Source organism: Schistocerca americana, chromosome 1 (assembly GCF_021461395.2).
Source record: "Schistocerca americana isolate TAMUIC-IGC-003095 chromosome 1, iqSchAmer2.1, whole genome shotgun sequence".
Lineage (NCBI taxonomy): Eukaryota > Metazoa > Arthropoda > Insecta > Orthoptera > Acrididae > Schistocerca > Schistocerca americana.
Genome location: NC_060119.1, coordinates 481,330,626 through 481,346,138, shown reverse-complemented (window position 1 = coordinate 481,346,138; position 15,513 = coordinate 481,330,626). Strand labels below are relative to the sequence as shown.

General features: G+C 43.4%; 1 protein-coding gene across 1 annotated transcript in view; it reads left to right on the top strand.

Moving 5' to 3' along the window:
• The window catches only part of LOC124565812 (katanin p60 ATPase-containing subunit A-like 1), a 143,769-nt gene that overhangs the window by 52,242 nt on the left and 76,014 nt on the right, over positions 1-15,513 (top strand). The window contains exons 4-5 of the mRNA XM_047131020.1: positions 2,247-2,450; positions 9,640-9,771. Coding sequence (XP_046986976.1) covers positions 2,247-2,450; positions 9,640-9,771 — 336 coding nt within the window. The remainder of the gene's footprint in view (positions 1-2,246; positions 2,451-9,639; positions 9,772-15,513) is intronic.

Here is a 15,513-nt window from a genome sequence, read left to right as displayed (position 1 = left end):
GTCGAGTAACGTTTTCTGGCGTTCGAAATCTTTTCAGATAGTTACGGATTTCATTCCCGACAGAGTCCGTTTTATGCCAGTTTCTCACAAAGTTTTGCATTCCAAACTGTACTGGATGTCTTGGCACAAGGTTTCCAGTCTAAAACTTTTGCACAAACAGTTCGCACACGTACGGTGAGAATGCGGACTGTCTAGGCATATGCTGTTGGTCAAAAGCTCTCGGGTTTCCGGCCAGATGGCAGTCTTAAAATAACGCAACATTTCGACAAGTGTCAACTCATCATCTTTTGCGAAGTGTCGAGATATGGGGATGCTGTGATATTTATACTAGTGGAGTGCCCCTGCCCCCCGCCCCCCGCCCCACCAGGGGATGGGCGGCCGGGTTCTATCCGGCCAGCGGGTGGGCAGAGGGGCGAGGCTGCAGTGGTGGGGCAGCAGGTGCTTTGTTCGTATCTCCGTGCGAGCATTCCGGCCGCGTCTCGGGCGATGGACGCTACTGGTTACGCTCTCGTCGTATTGCCGCTAACGCCGGATTTCGTGGTGCACTTAGTTGGTATCCTTTGTCTCTGTTGACAAGACTGTCGTGAATCCGTATTTTAATGGATTCCTTTATGACGCTGCCGCTGTTCGAGCACATTTTCCACGAACTGTAATTCTCGTAACTCTCGACAAGGAAACCTCTCTGTTTTATCACGAGCACCATTTACTGTTCGCTGAACACGTCTGCTCCTCTCTCTCACTCAAAGTTAATGGCTCAGCAAAGTAGTCGGGATAGAGCTAGACAAGCTCAAGTATTGTGGCATGGGTGGTACAGTGCACAAATGGTTTAATTCGTACCTAACTGGAGGAGTGCAGAAAGTTGAAATAAGCAGTTCTCATAATATGCAAAGATCAGCACATTCCTCAAACTGGGGAACTATCAAGAATGGGGTTCCACAAGGGTCGGTCTTGGGTCCTTTGCTGTTCTTAATATATATTAATGACTTGCCATTCTACATTCATGAAGAGGCAAAGTTAGTTCTCTTTGCTGATGATACAAGTATAGTAATCACACCTGACAAACAAGAATTAACTGATGAAATTGTCAATAATGTCTTTCAGAAAATTACTTAGTGGTTCCTTGTAAACGGACTCTCACTGAATTTTGATAAGACACAGTACATACAGTTCCGTACAGTAAATGGTATGAAGCCATTAATAAATATAGACCTTAATCAGAAGCATATAGCTAAGGTAGAATATTCAAAATTTTTAGGTGTGCCCATTGATGAGAGATTAAATTGGAAGAAACACATTGATGATCTGCTGAAACGTTTGAGTTCAGCTACTTATGCAATAAGGGTCATTGCAAATTTTGGTGATAAACATCTTAGTAAATTAGCGTACTACGCCTATTTTCACTCATTGCTCGCATATGGCATCATATTTTGGGGTAATTCATCACTGAGGAATAAAGTATTTATTGCACAAAAGCGTGTAATCAGAATAATAGCTGGAGTCCACCGAAGATCATCCTGCAGACATTTATTTAAGGATCTAGGGATATTCACAGTAGCTTCTCAGTATATACACTCTCTTATGAAATTTGTTATGAACAACCAAAACCAATTCCAAAGTAATAGCAGTGTGCATAACTACAATACTAGGAGAAAGGATGATCTTCACTATTCAAGATTAAATCTGACTTTGACACAGAAAGGGGTGAATTATACTGCCACTAAAGTCTTTGGTCACTTACCAAATAGTATCAAAAGTCTGACAGATAACCAACAAGTATTTAAGAAGAAATTAAAAGAATTTCTGAATGACAACTCCTTCTACTCCATAGAGGAATTTTTAGAAATAAATTAAGAAAAAAAAGTTGTTATATTAACTTAATTATGTTGTTAAATTAACTTAATTATGTCATGTATTGGAAAATTTGACTCGTTCCACATCATTACGAAATATCGTAGTCATGATCCATGGAACTAGTACTAAAAAGAAAAAGAAAAAAGAAAAAAAAGAGCATGCGGGAGATGCGCATACGCAGAAGTATGACAGCAGCCGACTGATATATCGAAATCGAGGTAGCCAGCATATTCTGTGACGGACAGTACTCCTGTTCATTAACAAGTGCCCTTCCGAATCAGTCGTATAAATGTTTTCCGGGCCAGTTTTATTTTGTCCGCCCAGTGGAAACTGAGAAGTCTCGTGAGCTATGTCGAGAAAATGAGGACGAAAAGTGAGAGTAAAAATGTGTACAGGCAAGCGACGGCGTGGCGGCGAGCGAGCCGGAGCTGTTGTCGCTGATCCGCGGCGAGGTGCTGCTGGCCGACCCCGGCGTGTCGTGGGACGACGTGGCCGGCCTGGAGGCGGCGCGCGACGCTCTGCGCGAGGCTACCGTGCTGCCGCTGCGACTGCCCGGATACTTCAGCGGTATCCGCACGCCCTGCCGCGCCCTGCTGCTCGTGCGTCTCTCAGCACTACGCTCTTTCTCACTAACAGCTGTAGCGCACTATTTAACACAGTTCACGCAACACTCTAAAACTCGATGCGGCCTGTCTTTAAATTCAAACGGCAGTTTGTTGTGTTTGGCCACTCTACACAACGAAAATACAGTTACAGTAACAACAAGAATTTAGGTACACATCAGGCTATATAGGGTGTTACAAAAAGGTACGGCCAAACTTTCAGGAAACATTCCTCACACACAAAGAAAGAAAATATGTTATGTGGACACGTGCCCGGAAACGCTTAATTTCCATGTTAGAGCTCATTTTAGTTTCGTTCTTCCACCTACGCTCAATGGAGCACGTTATCATAATTTCATACGGGATACTCTACCTGTGCTGGTGAACATGTGCCTTTACAAGTACGACACAACATGTGGTTCATGCACGATGGAGCTCCTGCACATTTCAGTCGAAGTGTTCGTACGCTTCTCAACAGCAGATTCGGTGACCGATGGATTGGTAGGGGCGGACCAATTCCATGGCCTCCACGCTCTCCTGACCTCAACCCTCTTGACTTTCATTTATGGGGGCATTTGAAAGCTCTTGTCTACGCAACCCCGGTACCAAATGTAGAGACTCTTCGTGCTCGTATTGTGGACGGCTGTGATACAATGCGCCATTCTCCAGGGCTGCATCAGCGCATCAGGGATTCCGTGCGACGGAGGGTGGATGCATGTATCCTCGCTAACGGAGGACATTTTGAACATTTCCTGTAACAAAGTGTTTGAAGTCACGCTGGTACGTTCTGTTGCTGTGTGCTTCCACTCCATGATTAATGTGATTTGAAGAGAAGTAATAAAATGAGCTCTAACATGGAAAGTAAGCGTTTCCGGACACATGTCCACATAACATATTTTCTTTCTTTGTGTGTGAGGAATGTTTCCCGAAAGTTTAGCCGTACCTTTTTGTAACACCCTGTATTTATTATTTTTGGGTCGCCTAACCGTGGAGAGGTTGTAGGACAACTGAGGGATCTCGAAATCTAAGTCAAGTCTGACTACAATAGATATTATTTGCTCTTTGTAGTGCACACACTTCACATAAAATTGACAGAGAGGGAAGTTCTCTAAAATATCAACAGAAATTACACAAAATCAAATGAAATGACTGTATGGCATTGATGGCTGGGAGTCCCCACCTCGGGAAGTTCGGCCACCGAGTTGCAAGTTTTTTCAGCTGGCGTCACATTCAACGACTTGCGTGTGGATGATGATGGTACAATGATGAGACAATATAACACACAGTTCCCGAGCGGAGAAAATCTCCGATCCGACCACAAATCGAACGTAGGCCCACCGCATCACAGTCACATACGCTGACCACTCAGCGGATAGAAATTACACAAAATGACTCTAACACTTGGTGGATGCCAAATTACATGGGAGACTGCAACTGCAAAACACAGCAATATTTCTTCATCTGCGTAGCTGGTGAGTTCAAAGATAACAAGACAAAACTGGCAAAAAACTGTAATTAAATAGGTAACACAAGTTGCGTGACAGAGCAACTAAACTGCGAGCTAGTCAGAATATGCATCGTGCTACAGCAATTGCGGCAACTATATTTCACCAAAAGTCAACCACAGTGCACCAATCAGCTCCAGACGGCAGCCAGGAGGGGAATAATCGAGAAAATTCCTGTTCTGCTCCCAACTTCGAAAAAAAAAAGAAAATAAAAGAAAACTCCGCGTGGAGAGGACGGCTCAATGCTGTCGCCAATGTAACGAATCAGAATATTGCGTATTGCACGAAGAAAACGGGGAACGCAACAGAATCATCCCACTCTGGAGATGCAAAATGCACCCTAACAAACAGAAGGTCGGTACTTGAATCTACCAGTGTCCCATTAATTAGACAGTCTCTTCAAGCCATCCACTGCGGCGAGGGTGACTCATTCGATTGCATAAACCAAAATTTTGGATCAAAAGCAACGGACTTTTTCAGACTGCTCGAACAATGGCACGGACCCCTCCTTTCATGTCAGTACCGAAAAGGCCAAAACGTGAGTTATTCAATGGCGACACGGTGGACTCTGCCTCCAATAAGGACAGCTGCTGGCTCTAGCCTACAAAAGCACGGCTGCGGCCCCACTTCCGTGAAACTGCTCAACTTCTCGGCGATGTCACCTAGAGGCCACACAGGTAGCACAGCCTCCCAGCGACAAAAACGCAAATCTTTCCTCAAAGGAAACATGCCCAGTATTTTCAATATGATAAACACGAAATTGTGGCACTGAAATGAAATATTATGTGACAGTCATGTCACAGTTTTAAAAAATCGGTGTAGCTGTATGTCCAAGAGCACAGAAACAAATGATACAGAGTCTGAAGACAAGCTCTAAATTTTTTTTTTTTTACAATGTTTATAAAAGCTCTGTGTCCACCCTCGTCACACGGCGCAGATTTAATCGGTAGTTCATTTCTGTCCATACCCGATTCAGCGTGGGAGTGATGGTAAGAGCAGTTTCTGCGATGAATTGTCGCAAGTCTCGGAGGATCTGTGGTGGAGGTGGAACATAGACCCTGTCCATGATCTAACACCACAAAAAAATACCACAGGGCGTCGAGTCCAGTGACTGCGGTAGTCAGTCGAATAGAGCCAGATCAGTGGTCACAACATGGACTATATAGCGGCATGGCAATGTCTCATTCAGGTAATCTAGTACACAGCTATGGAAATGTTTTGGAGCGCTGTCTTGTTGAAAGGTGAAATCCCTGCTATCAACGCCAAGTTCTGTCATGAATCACAATTGCAGCATGTCCAGGTGAGTTATGCATTTGGCAGTTCTCTCAGTGAAGAACACAGCACAGGTTACAGGGTGAATCGAAAAGAATCATCCAATCTAAAAAATATCATAACTATTATGTTATTTGAGATATGTGCTTGAACAATGTGCTGCTGGAAAGAGCGTAGTCTCGAGTTTTACATGGTTCCCGATAGGTGGCAACAGTGTGCGCCCACTGCAGCTCTAATAAGAATAGTGTCAGGACAACAGAAAGCGCGTTGCATTCTACGCTTTGCGCAGTGCGGGTCAGGAATACCTGTTCAGCTTGACTTTCGTACTGGGTATGGTGTGGATCCTCCTACAGCACAGACCATTAGACGATGATATGAACAATTCCGAGAAACAGGTTGTTTGTGTAGAGGCAAGTCGCGAGCCGTCTCCCTTAGTCTGACACAGGCGTCTAAGGCATCGGGCATAGTTTCATGAGGAGCCGCAGAAATCCGTTCGCCGTACAGCTCGACAGCTCGACATGCCCCCGATGCCCGTCTGGCGTGTGTTACATCGACGTTTACACGTGAAACCATACAAAATTCAGCTACTGTAAGTTCTTCGTGGAGGTGACAAACAACAACGTGTGTTCCGTAATTTCGTTCTTAGCAAGATGGAGGATGACAGTTTTCTTCCATGCTTAGTGTCTAATGACGAGGCAACATTCCCCGTAAATAGAAAGGTGAACGGTCATAATATGAGAATATGGGGTACGAAACAACCACATGAACTTGTACAACATGTGAGGGACTCTATAAAATTTAACGTGCTTTGTGTATTTTCTGCCCGCATCTCGTGGTCGTGCGGTAGCGTTCTCGCTTCCCACGCCCGGGTTCCCGGGTTCGATTCCCGGCGGGGTCAGGGATTTTCTCTGCCTCGTGATGGCTGGGTGTTGTGTGCTGTCCTTAGGTTAGTTAGGTTTAAGTAGTTCTAAGTTCTAGGGGACTTATGACCACAGCAGTTGAGTCCCATAGTGCTCAGAGCCATTTGAACCATTTTTTTGTGTATTTTCACGGGAAAAGGTGGATGGCCCATTTTTCTTTGGCGAGAACACTGTTACAGGAAGCACATATCTCAATATGCTTGAGATCTGTCTTTTCACACGGATGGAGACTCATTCGAACGACTTCATTAACCAACAGGATGGGGACGGTCACCCTGGCATTTGTAAGAGCGGGAATTTTTAAATCAAAGTATTACTGAAAGATGGATTGTTCACACTGAACCTAATGATTCAGCCTTACATCACTGGCTCCCAAGGTCACTGGATCTGGTTGTATGTGATTATTTCTTTAGGGAGCTTACAGAAGACTCAGTTTATATACCTCCGTAATCAACAACAATGAATGAACTGAGACATTGCATAACAGCAGCTCTGGAAGCTGTAACTCAAGACGTGCTCGCTGCAGTGTGGGAACAATTTGAATACCACATTGACATATGCCGAGCATCACAAGGAGGGCATATTGAATTCCTATAAAAAGGAATGAAAACAATTTTTTTTGTTTCCCGTTCATAAAAAAACAAAATTCATTGTGTATGTTTAATCGAGAATATATAAATATAGACGTTCCAAATCGGATGATTCTTTTTGATACTCCCTGTACCTTAATTTTTCCACAATGCCGGACGTGTTCGACAGTTGCATGTGGATTCTCTGTCCCTCTTACGCAAGTGCTGTGTCGGTTGACTTTCTCTGAGAGATGAAAAGTAACGTTGACAGTGAAGATAAATTAGCTTGCGAAGACGTCATTTACAAGATGGTTCTCTATATCAATGCACGGCTGCAGATTGCACAATTTGTCGTCATAGTTTATGGTTTGCAGTAGCTGCAATTTGTACGGCTTCATTCTCAGTAGCTTAAGAAGGATTTTTCCCACTGATGGCTTAAAGACATTCAATGCTGCACTAGCTCGACTGTCTGTTCGGTCACGCTCGCTCGGCCCGAACGTTTTGCACCGTATAAACAACCATTTTCATCGAATTTCTTGTACCATTTCACTATACTGTTGTAAACTGGTGGTCTCTTATGAAACTTGTCATGGAAAGCTCTTTGCACACTCACTACCGATTGGAACGGGTAAATTACAGCACATAAAACGCTTTCTGTGTGTAGTTCTCCGCCATTTTTAGCAACTACGGTTGATTGCGCACTTGCTGGCAGTTTTCCAAACTAGCTCGCCGGTGCCGCATTAAAAAATATTTGTTTTTGTCTTTCATTTAGTGCATCATTTCTTACGTAACGGTTACCTTTTACCTGCAGCTACTTTCTAATGTTTCATGGAATTTGTGATTACCCTGCATAAAAAAGGCACATGTCTTACGTTTCGTCGATTTGATGTCGGGAAAGGCGGATCGTGGAGGGCTACCATGATCAGGATAGATTTCGATATACAACTGCACCATGTCGTATCAGTTTGGTCACGTTCGCCATAAATGGAAATTATCCACTTCTCTGACTATCGTGGTGTCGCCGTGGCCTTCAGTCCGAAGAATGGTTTCATACAGCTCACCACGCCAGTCTACCCTGTGGAAGCCACTTCATCTTGCATAACTACTGTAACCTTCGTACAGTTGAACCTGGTTGCTGTATTCTAGTCTTGGACTCCGCCTAATATTTTACCCCACACTTCTTACCATTATCAATTCAGTGAGTACATTTCTTTTCATGTTCTACTAACAGAAGCAAGCTGTAGCTAACCTAGAATATGCGTGAATGTTTTTCCCTTTATTGTTATTTCATTCCCTCGCCTTTCAGGATGAGTATGAGCTGCCAGCAGTAACGCCACTCTTCAGCAGAAAGCGTTTATAAAATATGCAAGCATAAATTTCTAATAATTTGGATGGATGTTTTTTAAAATAGAAAGCACTTCACTTCAATGCACTTAGTTTTAGAATGGGAGTAGTGCATGAGGCTGCCTGGCGAGAGAGAGTTTTCTGGAAAGGGATGGAGAAGGTGGAGAGCATGAACACGAACCCAGCTTTTGGAAAGGGAGGGAGGAACGTGGGGGCAAGAGATACCTCTGTGCGGAGAGGAAAAGGGGTATTCTTTTAAAGCCGGAAGGATGGGTAAAGCTCTGGGTAAATTTTCTGGTCCATCAGAGAAAGTTGGTTAATGTGGCGAGTGCATAGGCATAAGGTTGGAGGGATATGTTGGTACAAGTGCGGGAGAGAGCGAGGGTTAATAATAATCAGGAATGAGACGATACGATGGTTGGTGGCAAGTTCAGGAGATGTAAGAAATCCGCAGGTAAAGAAAGACAGACACCTGAGTCACTTTCTGTGCTCCTTCGGATTACTGGTTCCAACTTTGGCATAGGTCATCTTCAGATCAAAAAGTACTTGCTGCGAATCGCAGATCATCAGAGAGAGGCATCAGTTAACCCCTGATAGTGAACTGTATCTCTCTGTCCGAACAGTACTCGGAAGGCCCAACGGTACCGACCGACCGCCGTGTATCCTACGATGATAGGCGTCACTGGATACGGATACGGTGGGCCATGTGGTCAACACACCGCTCTCCTGGCCGTTGCCGCTGTTCGTGACCGGAGTCGTTACTTCTCAGTCAAGTAGCTCCTCAATTGGCTTGACAAGGCGTGAGTGCAGACCGCTCACCAACAGCGCTCGGTAAACCCGCGCGATCACCCATTCGAGGGGTAGACAAGCCCGACAGTGCTTAACTTCGGTGGTCTGAAAGGAAATGGTGTTACCACTACGGCAAGGCCGTCGGCATCATAATGAACTGTGATTCACAGTAATTTTTTTTTATCTGAAGATAACCTGTGGCAAAGGTAGAAACCCATAGTCTTAATAACCATAAAAAATGTCCTAAACGGAGTCTTTCTTTCTTCATTATATTAAAACTGGTCATGGCGACCTCAGAAGTCATGTCTTCAGCGTGGAAGAGGAGAAAAGGCAAATTAAGAAGTTTATACAGGGTCGAAGTAGGAGAGTGTAGAGGGCTATAGAAAGGTGAGGCGGCGTGCTCGGCATTAGAGTGTTTGTAGGGAATGGTAATACTCTAATTGGCATAAGAGAGAACTGGACGAATTAACGCCTTGTAGATGTGGAGTGTGATGAGCGGACGCAATTTCTAAGTTCGGGCGATCAGTAGTTTGTCTTTTTCCATCTTAGTTTATGGTTGAGGATTAGCCTGAAGTGTTTTGGTTATCGGATAGGAAGTAGAAGTAAAAAGAATGCAGTGAAAGCTGTGGGCGCTTTCTCCTATAGTTACTGCCTTGGTCTCAGAAAGATTGATCTTGTGGAGGTAAGATGTTTGAAACGGAATTAAAGCTCTTAAGTCCCGTATTAACTAAAACAGAGCTTGTGTATAGCCGGTACAGTCAGCAGCAGAAAGGTGGTGGCTGTGCAGGCCGGGCCGCCAGGCACAGGCAAGACGCTGCTGGTGCGGGCGCTGGCCACAGAGAGCCGCGGGCAGCTCGCCTTCTTCAACGTCTCCTCCTCCACCCTCACATCGCGCTGGCGGGGCGACTCCGAGAAGCTGGTGAGTACTGCCACCACTCTCCTCAGTTACTCACCACACTCTACTCACCCGCCTCCAGGGTTGAGGTTGCTAACACACGCTTGTGCCATGGTTCTTGACGAGAAAGATACCGGTTCAGATCCTCACAACGGCCGGCCGAAGTGGCCGTGCGGTTCTAGGCGCTGCAGTATGGAACTGCGAGACTGCTACGGTCGCAGGTTCGAATCCTGCCTCGGGCATGGATGTGTGTGATGTCCTTAGGTTAGTTAGGTTTAACCAGTTCTAAGTTCTAGGGGACTAATGACCTCAGAAGTTGAGTCCCATAGTGCTCAGAGCCATTTGAACCATTTTTTCCTCACAACGGGGAAACGTAATCTCAGCTTTACTGCTAGCAAAGGAAGAAAAGTTGTTGGCGTAAAGTTCCTCATTACTATACTCAGAGGTCCATTAAAATTACTTGTTAGTTGACGTCTGTCTATTTCCGCTACAGTGTTCCCACATCGTCTGCCACCTACCACTCGGTTATCGGCGGCACACAAACATGGCGGGTAACACAAGTGCTGTTACTTAACGTGTAATCAAGGATTAATGTCGGAAGCGCCCGCCGTGATGTATGACGGGAATGCGAGATGCTCTCTCGGTAGTTGATTTGTGGCACTAATGACTGAACTGCGACAGACGATGCGTTTTGTAGCCCTGAATTTAAACTCGTGTCCTGACCTAATCACAACCTCCTGATGTGCAATATATCCGAGAAAACGGCAACGAACAATCTGCGGCAGAGCTGTTAATCAACTCGAGACTGAAAAATTTCAGTTTGAGCACGAAATCAAAGTGTAAATTGTTGCTTTCATTGGTTACCTGAAACTATCCTCACACGGGCTACACGAACTGTCACGTTATCAACCAATGAGCATTTCTGGTTACAGGCAACAGGCAACACATGCACGTTCCAAAGCAAAAAGTAATAATAGGAAAAAATAAGAACAAATGAAAAAGTCAATATGATGATGAAACTGACGTGGTGAAGTATCAGGAATAAATAATTACATTTAAACCAGCTTACTGAATGAAATTAACAATGAGTCTTTTGGATATCATTTAGAAATAAAAATTTCATAGTATGTAAGGAGAGTCGAACCCTCGACCTACCACACATTCCACACATTAGGGACGCCTTATAACCTCTACATTACACCCCCACCTTGCATTAATGACTTTCCAGAACGAGTCGAACGATGATTTGCAGCCTTTGAAAAGTTCGGCATATATATATATATATATATATATATATATATATGCGAAGCTTACCTAATGTAGGCCGATGATAATAATTGTATATCTAGTCTTGCATGAACGGATCCAGCCTGTTTTGGTTAGTGCTGTATGTGAACGATGCGTATTTCATTAGGATCGTTGTGTGTGTGTGTGTGTGTGTGTGTGTGTGTGTGTGTGTGTGTGCGCGCGCGCGCGCGCGAGTGTTTGTGTCTGTGTGTGTGTGTTTTATCGTCTCTGATGAAATGCTAAATAAAAGGGGCACGCCTAGGAATCGGGATCCAGAATTCCAAACACGTCAAGGAAGAAAGTCGTACAAGAAATTGGAAGTGAACTCGCCAATTGTGGCAGTCCGGCAATAGCGAACACTTTGATCGTGACGTTGAGCACTCTGATTGCAGGAAACTAGCTGCAGCGCGTGGAGTGTCAACCAACAAGAAATTGTAATCAGACAACAGCGCGAACTTCCGGGGTCATGGTACATTCAACCGTTCGTTACCTTTTCCTCCCACCGACAACAGTACAAGAAGGAGGTGGAACTTCTTCTCTCTGCATCAGTTGTAGAGGACGTGTATGGAGCAAAAATACGAATAACATCGCGCAGACACTCACCTACATGACACATATTTTAACATTCCCACACCATCAAGAAAGAGTAAAAAAGTTAACAGTCGCACGAAAATGAGTTCACCAGTTGATTTTTATGGTACAAAAATCTTTTCTTAACACCATATTCCAGCGATGTGGTCGAAAATATTAAAGAAAGAATAAAATTTTTAATGTTTAATAGCTACTCATCTTTGGTGCAGAATTGATATCTCCACCCTTTCTTTGTTCTTCATGCAGGTTGTGCGGTAAAAATTACTTTGTCTGAACGACTGAGTGATATAGTCGTGACATTCAAAACATATTTAAGAGCTGTTAACCATCAGCTGTTAAAACTGTTAAACATGATGCCCAGCACAGCAGGAAAGGCGGTCTACAGATATCAGAAAGCAAAGTTAAAACTAGTAAAACATGTGCAGCCCAGGTGTTCCATAAAACAGTGTATCAATACTGAGATTTTTCTATTGTTTTATAGTGTCTGTAATACGCATGTCTTTAGGTTCTTATGAAGTAGATGTGACAGTTTTTGTTTGTTGTATGTTAGATTTTCAAGCTATTTACAACAGATTTGTTGTTGCCACTGACATACATCGTGATATTTGGAATAATTATGGGCTTGCAACTGCACATTAATCATTAATATTTGGAGTTATATTGATACTTAGAAGGTTAAAACCATTATAAATCTTTATTTTAGATCAATTTTTTGACATTAAATACATTATAAATCTTTATTTTAAATCAATTTTTTTGACATTTCGACTCTGACCAAGAATACCAGTACACCTTAGAGGTCAGTTAAGAACGTCGGATCTTGATCTAAATAAACATGCGTCAGTGTGTCGGTATTCTATTCATCACAACTTGCATGTCCTAACGGAGACATTTTTATGGTACCAATGCAAACGAATCGAGGAGCCAGACGACACCAGACGTAAGCTAGCTTCAAATAAGCGGCTACGATTACAGGGTTTTAATTAAAATCACACGAAACGTGTATTTCATTTATTTTGGTTTTAACTAAACATTGTTCGTTTCGTCACTTCAAAATCAGCAGTGTTAATTTTTTTCTGTTTAATGCTCAGCTAGGCGCTAAGTTTGCTACGAGTATTGGTAGATATTTCATCTCATGGAGTCTCAGGAAGGTTGTGAATCTCTTGTGAAAAGAGCGTTTCATTGTGTGTCACCGAGAAACTGTGACGAGTAATTGTCTCATATATATATGGTAACATTTTTGTTGTGCAGTATAGTATTCCCTATTACCGTCCACAGTTATGGGTATCTTTTGAGAATAAATGTGAACTGTGCACAAATTACGTTTTATTAATGGCACGTCTGACTAAATATACGGCTGACATTCATATAGTCTGCCCTGAGACTCAATAGTATTAGATTAGACACGATGCCTTTGCGTTTTTTTTTTTTGGTCAAATTGTGTCGAGCTTGACAGGCATCTCTTTCTTATCATGAAACGCACAACTGGTTTATCTTAATATTCCCCTAAGTGGACAGTTATCTGTGGATGTGCTTCGTGACTGAAATGTGCTTGGGCACTATCGTTTTAGAATCAAAATTTTCAGAAACTCTTGGCAATCTGTAGCACTTGAGAATGCTGGAAGAAATACAGACACTGGTAGAGTGTTGCCAACCATTCTAGCCCCCATGTACATGGGAAATCTTTGTTGGTGAGATGTAACAGTAATCGCATATAGATTATCATAGTCCCAGATGTGACTCTCCCGACTTCTGATGTTCGGTAAGTATGCCTCTTATGTCAATTACAAGAGTGCGCAGAAGGTAATATCGTGGACATTTTGATGAAGAAACCAGTGCACTGACTCCGTACGAAGTGTGAAATTCGGCGCGCCAGTACCTGCACCCTCTGAAAGTGGTACATGTGTAAGCTCCACACTTGTTATAGCAGCCAAATGGTTAGGTTTTCATAGCACGTGGCAGAGTATGAGTACCAGCAGACGGTGAATTTTTAAACTCCTTCTTCGTGACAACTTCAGTATTCAGTGTCCTTGCATCATACTTCCACGAGATATGTAACAACACAGGAGATAATGGACGAACTGGACTTGGAACTAGAGTAGAAACATTAAATTCTGAAGTTACTCTTTCGTTGTCAAATGGCTTAAAAGGCTGGCCTGTTACAGATGAACACAGAAAATGTGTTTCATCAGATACATGATCGTTAATGCCAGTAGTGTGATATAAAAGATTTTTAAGATAAAACGATTTGTAAATTAGAAAAGTAAATGATTATGATATGATTAACTGTAGCGGCTCACATAGCCTAACCACATACTCTTTCTCTATCCAAGTAACTAAAAAAAAACCTGCTAAACTGTGGTTAATCGAAAACGAAACAAACTGCTTAAGTAGTAAACACCTACAATTATTGTGATTTATTTCGCTTCACCAAAAGTCTTCTTGAAGTAATAAAAATACAGTAAACAAAACGAGCAGGAAAAAGTTCAACTCAAGAAAAAAGCCTATTCACAACATTTGCAATTCAACTGTTTGTAATAGCCTAAGTAGTTAGAGATGAGGAGTTTCTTGAGCCATTTGGTGGAGGACACAGGAAACAATTCCTTCTAGAATTTAAAAGCGGGTATCAGTTCTACATCTACGTATACACACATACATACTCCGCCAGCCACCGTACCGTGCGTGGCACAGGGTACTGCGTACCTCCAAGTTACGAGTATTTATCATTTCCTGTTCCACTCGCAAACAGAGCGAGGGAAAAACGACTGTCTATATGCTTCCGTATGTGCCATAATTTCTCGTATCTTACGCGCAGTGTATGTTGGCGGCAGTAGAATCGTTCAGCAGTCAGCTTCAAATGCCAGTTCTCTAGATTTCCACAATAGTGTTCGCTAAAAAAACGTCGCCTTCTCTTCATAGATTTCCATCTGAGTTCCCGAAGCATCTCCGTAACATTTAGGTGTTGTTCGAACCTACCGGTAACAAATCTTGTAGCCTCCCTCTGATTCTTTGCTATGTTCTCCTTTTATCCGACCTTGTACGTATCTCAAACACTCGAGAAGTACACAAGAACAGGCCGCACTAGCGTCCCATACACGATCTCTTTTGCAGATGAGCCACACTTTTCTAAAATTCTCCCAATAAACTGAAGTTCGACCATTCGCCTTCCCTGCCACAGTTCTCACATGCTCTTTCCATTTCATATCTCTTTGTAACGTTGTGCCCAGATATTTAAATGACGTGACTGTGTCAAGCAGGACACTACTACAGTTGTATCCGAACATTACGGGTTTGTTTTCCCTACTCATCCGCATTAACTTACATTTTTGCACACTTAGAGCTATACCGAAGAGCCGAGAAAACTGACACACGTGCCTAATATCGTGTAGGGCCTCCGCGAGCACGCAGAAGTGCCGCAACACGACGTGGCATGGTCTCGACTAATGGCTGAAGTAGTTCTGGAGGGAACTGACACTATGAATCATGCAGGGCTGTCCATAAATCCGCAAGAGTACGAGGGAGTGGAGATCTCTTCTGAACAGCACGTTGCAAGGCATCCCAGATATGCTCAATAATGTTCATCTCTGAAGAGCTTGATGGCCAGAGAAAGTGTTTAAACTCAAAAGAGTGTTTTTGGAGCCACTTTGTAGCAATTCTGAACGTGTGGGGTGTCTCGCATTTCCCTGCTGAAATTGCCCAAGTCCGTCGGAATGCACAATGGACACGAATGGATGCAGGTGATCAGACATGATGCTTACGTACGTGTCACCTGTCAGAGTCGTATCTAGACGTATCAGGGTTCCCATATCACTCCAATTGTACACGCCCTACACCATTAGAGGGCCTCCACCAGCTTGAACAGTTCCCTGCTGACATGCAGAGTCCATG